This window comes from Gekko japonicus, unplaced genomic scaffold (assembly GCF_001447785.1).
Source record: "Gekko japonicus isolate JY-2015 unplaced genomic scaffold, Gekko_japonicus_V1.1 scaffold1341, whole genome shotgun sequence".
Classification (NCBI taxonomy): Eukaryota; Metazoa; Chordata; class Lepidosauria; order Squamata; family Gekkonidae; genus Gekko; species Gekko japonicus.
The window spans coordinates 92,231-95,347 of record NW_015169817.1 but is presented as its reverse complement, the minus strand read 5'-3'; the positions used below and the strand labels follow the sequence as shown (position 1 = coordinate 95,347).

General features: G+C 44.2%; 1 protein-coding gene across 1 annotated transcript in view; it reads right to left on the bottom strand.

The window, feature by feature from the left end:
* Positions 1 to 786: 786 nt before the first annotated feature.
* The window catches only part of LOC107115466 (cytochrome P450 2J6-like), a 29,194-nt gene continuing 26,863 nt past the window's right edge, over positions 787 to 3,117 (bottom strand). The window contains exons 7-8 of the mRNA XM_015417185.1: positions 1,958 to 2,099; positions 787 to 1,157 (exon numbers count right to left, since the gene is read on the bottom strand). Of these exons, the coding sequence (XP_015272671.1) occupies positions 967 to 1,157; positions 1,958 to 2,099 (333 nt within the window). The 3' untranslated portion in view covers positions 787 to 966. The remainder of the gene's footprint in view (positions 1,158 to 1,957; positions 2,100 to 3,117) is intronic.

Sequence of the window (3,117 nt, the reverse complement as noted above, 5' to 3'; positions counted from 1 at the left end):
GGAGGAGGAGGAGGAGGAGGAGGAGGAGGAGATTGGATTTATACCCCGCCCTTCACTACCCAAAGGTGTCTCAGAGCGGCTTACAAACTCCTTTCCCTTCCCCTCCCCACAACAGACACCCTTGTGAGGTAGGTGGGCCTGAGAGAGCTCTGACAGGAACTGCTTTTTTCAAGAACAGCTGTGCCAGAGTTATGGCTTGCCCAAGGTCATCCAGCCAGGTGCAAGTGGAGGAGTGGGGAATCAAACCCAATTCTCCCAGATTAGAGTCCATGCACTTAACCACTACACCAAACTGGAGTGGAGCCTGCACCACCCTTGCTTCTTCTCAAAAGCGTTTAAAGAAGTGGGGGGCCCTTTAAGGAAGGGGGCTGACACTTTAATGAAGGGACGGAGTCCCCAATAGCCCCACTGTAGTTATGGGCCAGTGAGAAGCCTGTATTGAACATTTGTTTGAAGGCATCGAACAAGAAAATAAGATTGTATGTGTGGCAACAGTAACAGATTCAGAAACCAGGAACCTCACGGATTGGCCTAAATTTCATCTTACATTTGGTGTAATGGTTAAGTGTGCGGACTGTAATCTGGGAGAACCGAGTTTGATTCTCCACTCCTCCACTTGCACCTGGCTGAATGACGTTGGGCAAGCCATAGTTCTGATAAGAGCTGTCCTTGAAAAAGAGCAGTTTCTTTCAGAGCTCTCTCAGCCCCACCTACCTCCCAGGGTGTCTGTTGTGGGGAGGGGAAGGGAAAGGAATTTGTAAGTCGCTCTGAGACACCTTTGGGTAGTGAAGGGCGGGGTATAAATCCAATCTCTTCTCCTTCTTCTTCTTCTTAAAAGGGCATCAGTCAAGGTCTGACAGATAAACTGAGAACAGAAAATGAATACAGCCGGTTAGAGCAAAATCAGGACTACGTGAAAGGAACGATGGAGAAACTGAGAGTAACAAACGTGCGACTCGAAATATTTTATGATGTACTGCAGCGCGGAACAGCGCAGAGTTTGTAAGGATGGGGATGCAGTGTTCCCCCAAATATAGGCTTTGCGTTGAGTTCTTTCACTCCTTCCGGCAGCTCGAAGGAGAATGCCCTCAGGAGACTGGTGAAGAAGATGAAGAGCTCAATCCTTGCCAACAACTCTCCCAGACAGACACGAGCCCCTGTAAGGGAAACAAGAGAAGGCAGCAAGTGAGTAAGGCCTTTCCATGTGTTCTAAGCCCATGAAAAGAGCCTTCCTGGATCAGACCAATAGTACAACTTCCAGTCTCACAAAGGGACCAATCAGACACTCTGGGAGGGCCAAAAACAGGAGCACAGAGGTCATCCCCTGATACTGCCTCCTAGCACTCAAGAGGTTTACAGTTTCTGAACATGGAAGTTCCCTTTAGTCACCACGACTAGTATCCTATCCTCCATGAATTAATCTAACACTCTTTTATTTATTTATTTATTTTCGATTTATATCCCACCCGTTCCTGTATAGACATTTATGCTTGTGACAATCATTACATTCTCTGGCAGTGAATTCTACATTTCTATTACTCATTGAATAAGCAAGCATTTCCTTTTGTCTGTCCTGAATCTGTGCCCATGAACGTCAACGGGAGCTTCCAAGTTCTAGTATTTTGTGAAAGGGAGGGAAGTTTCTCTCTCTCCACCCTTTCTATCCTGTGAACCATTTTATAAAACGCGATCATGTCCTCGTTCCTGAATCGGATTGTGGGGATTATTCAGTCAGTCAGTCACCTTTATTGGCATGTACAGATACTACAAACAGCAGTTGAATAGAGGGGGGTACAAAACCAACCCCCCTCTATTCCTGCTACAAGAAGAGCCATGAAAAAAAAAATTTTGGTCTTAAAGGTGTCACTGGATTCAAACTTTGTTCTGCTGCTTCAGACCAACACGGCTACCCCACCTGGATCTGTCTTCAGGCTGATAGCTATACTTCTGGACTTACCTGCACCAAATGGAAGAAATGCTTCTCTTTCCACAAAGCTCCCATCTTGGTCCAAAAAATGATTAGGGTTGAAGTCCTGAGGTTTCTCCCATTGTTTGGGATCAAGAAGCACAGAACGGAAATCTGCAATAACATGTGTCCCCTGAAAGGGAAAAGGTATGTTAGGATACATCTATACCAGAACACTAGAAAATAAAACTAGAGTTTTCAGTGAGAGGATAGAAATGTGAAGAAGGTAGAGCAGAATAAGTTTCTACACTCCTGAAAACATTATTTCTAGCAAACAAGAACAAAACAAAATGCACTGTTGTTGTTGTTTTTTAATTTCAGATCTTCCCTCTTGAGTCTGGTGGCAGTTTCCACTCATGTGTGAAACCAGAAGATCTGAGTGGGAGAGGGTTGTGAAGTGTTGCTCTGGCTTTACTATTGAAGCACTGGTGGTGGAAAAGCTTTTTAAAGAAAAGATATCTTAACTACATGAGCAGGTTGAGGGTATTGATGTTCATCTAATCCAGGTATGACCAACAGGTAGATCGCGTTCTACCAGTAGATTGCGGAGGGGTCAGAGGTAGATCACCAGCCCCACTTGATCTCCTGACAGAAGGTGCATTATAAATGGGGGGGGTGGCGGTGGAACCCAACTTTAGTGGGTTGAAATCTAATTTGAATCTAATTTGAAACTTTATTTTCATGGTGGTAGATCACCGGCACTTTTGGCTGGAAAAAATAGATCACTACCTGTTCAAAGTTGGACATGCCTGATTTCTAATCATTGGATAAATGTTCTAAATAAATGAACAAGCACCAGTACAAATAGACCAGTACATTGGGAGCTCAAACAAAAAGCCTTGTATAACTTGACCTTGAGCTTTAAAAACAGGAGGTTTTTTTCCTCTCTCTTCATACATTTCTATTACTATCATCACCATCATCATCATAATCTATTTATACCCCACCCGATCCCACAAGTGGGCTCAAGGTGGCTTACAACATAAAATCCATAGAACAATAAAAACAATAAAACAATAGATGGCATAATTTACAGTAACAGCAAACCCTGTGCCCCATATCAGGGGAATATAGGTCCTCAGAAAACTGCAATGCCCGGTAGAATTATTAAAACAGCAGGGAATCGGGAAGGAGCCATGAACGGGGGGGGG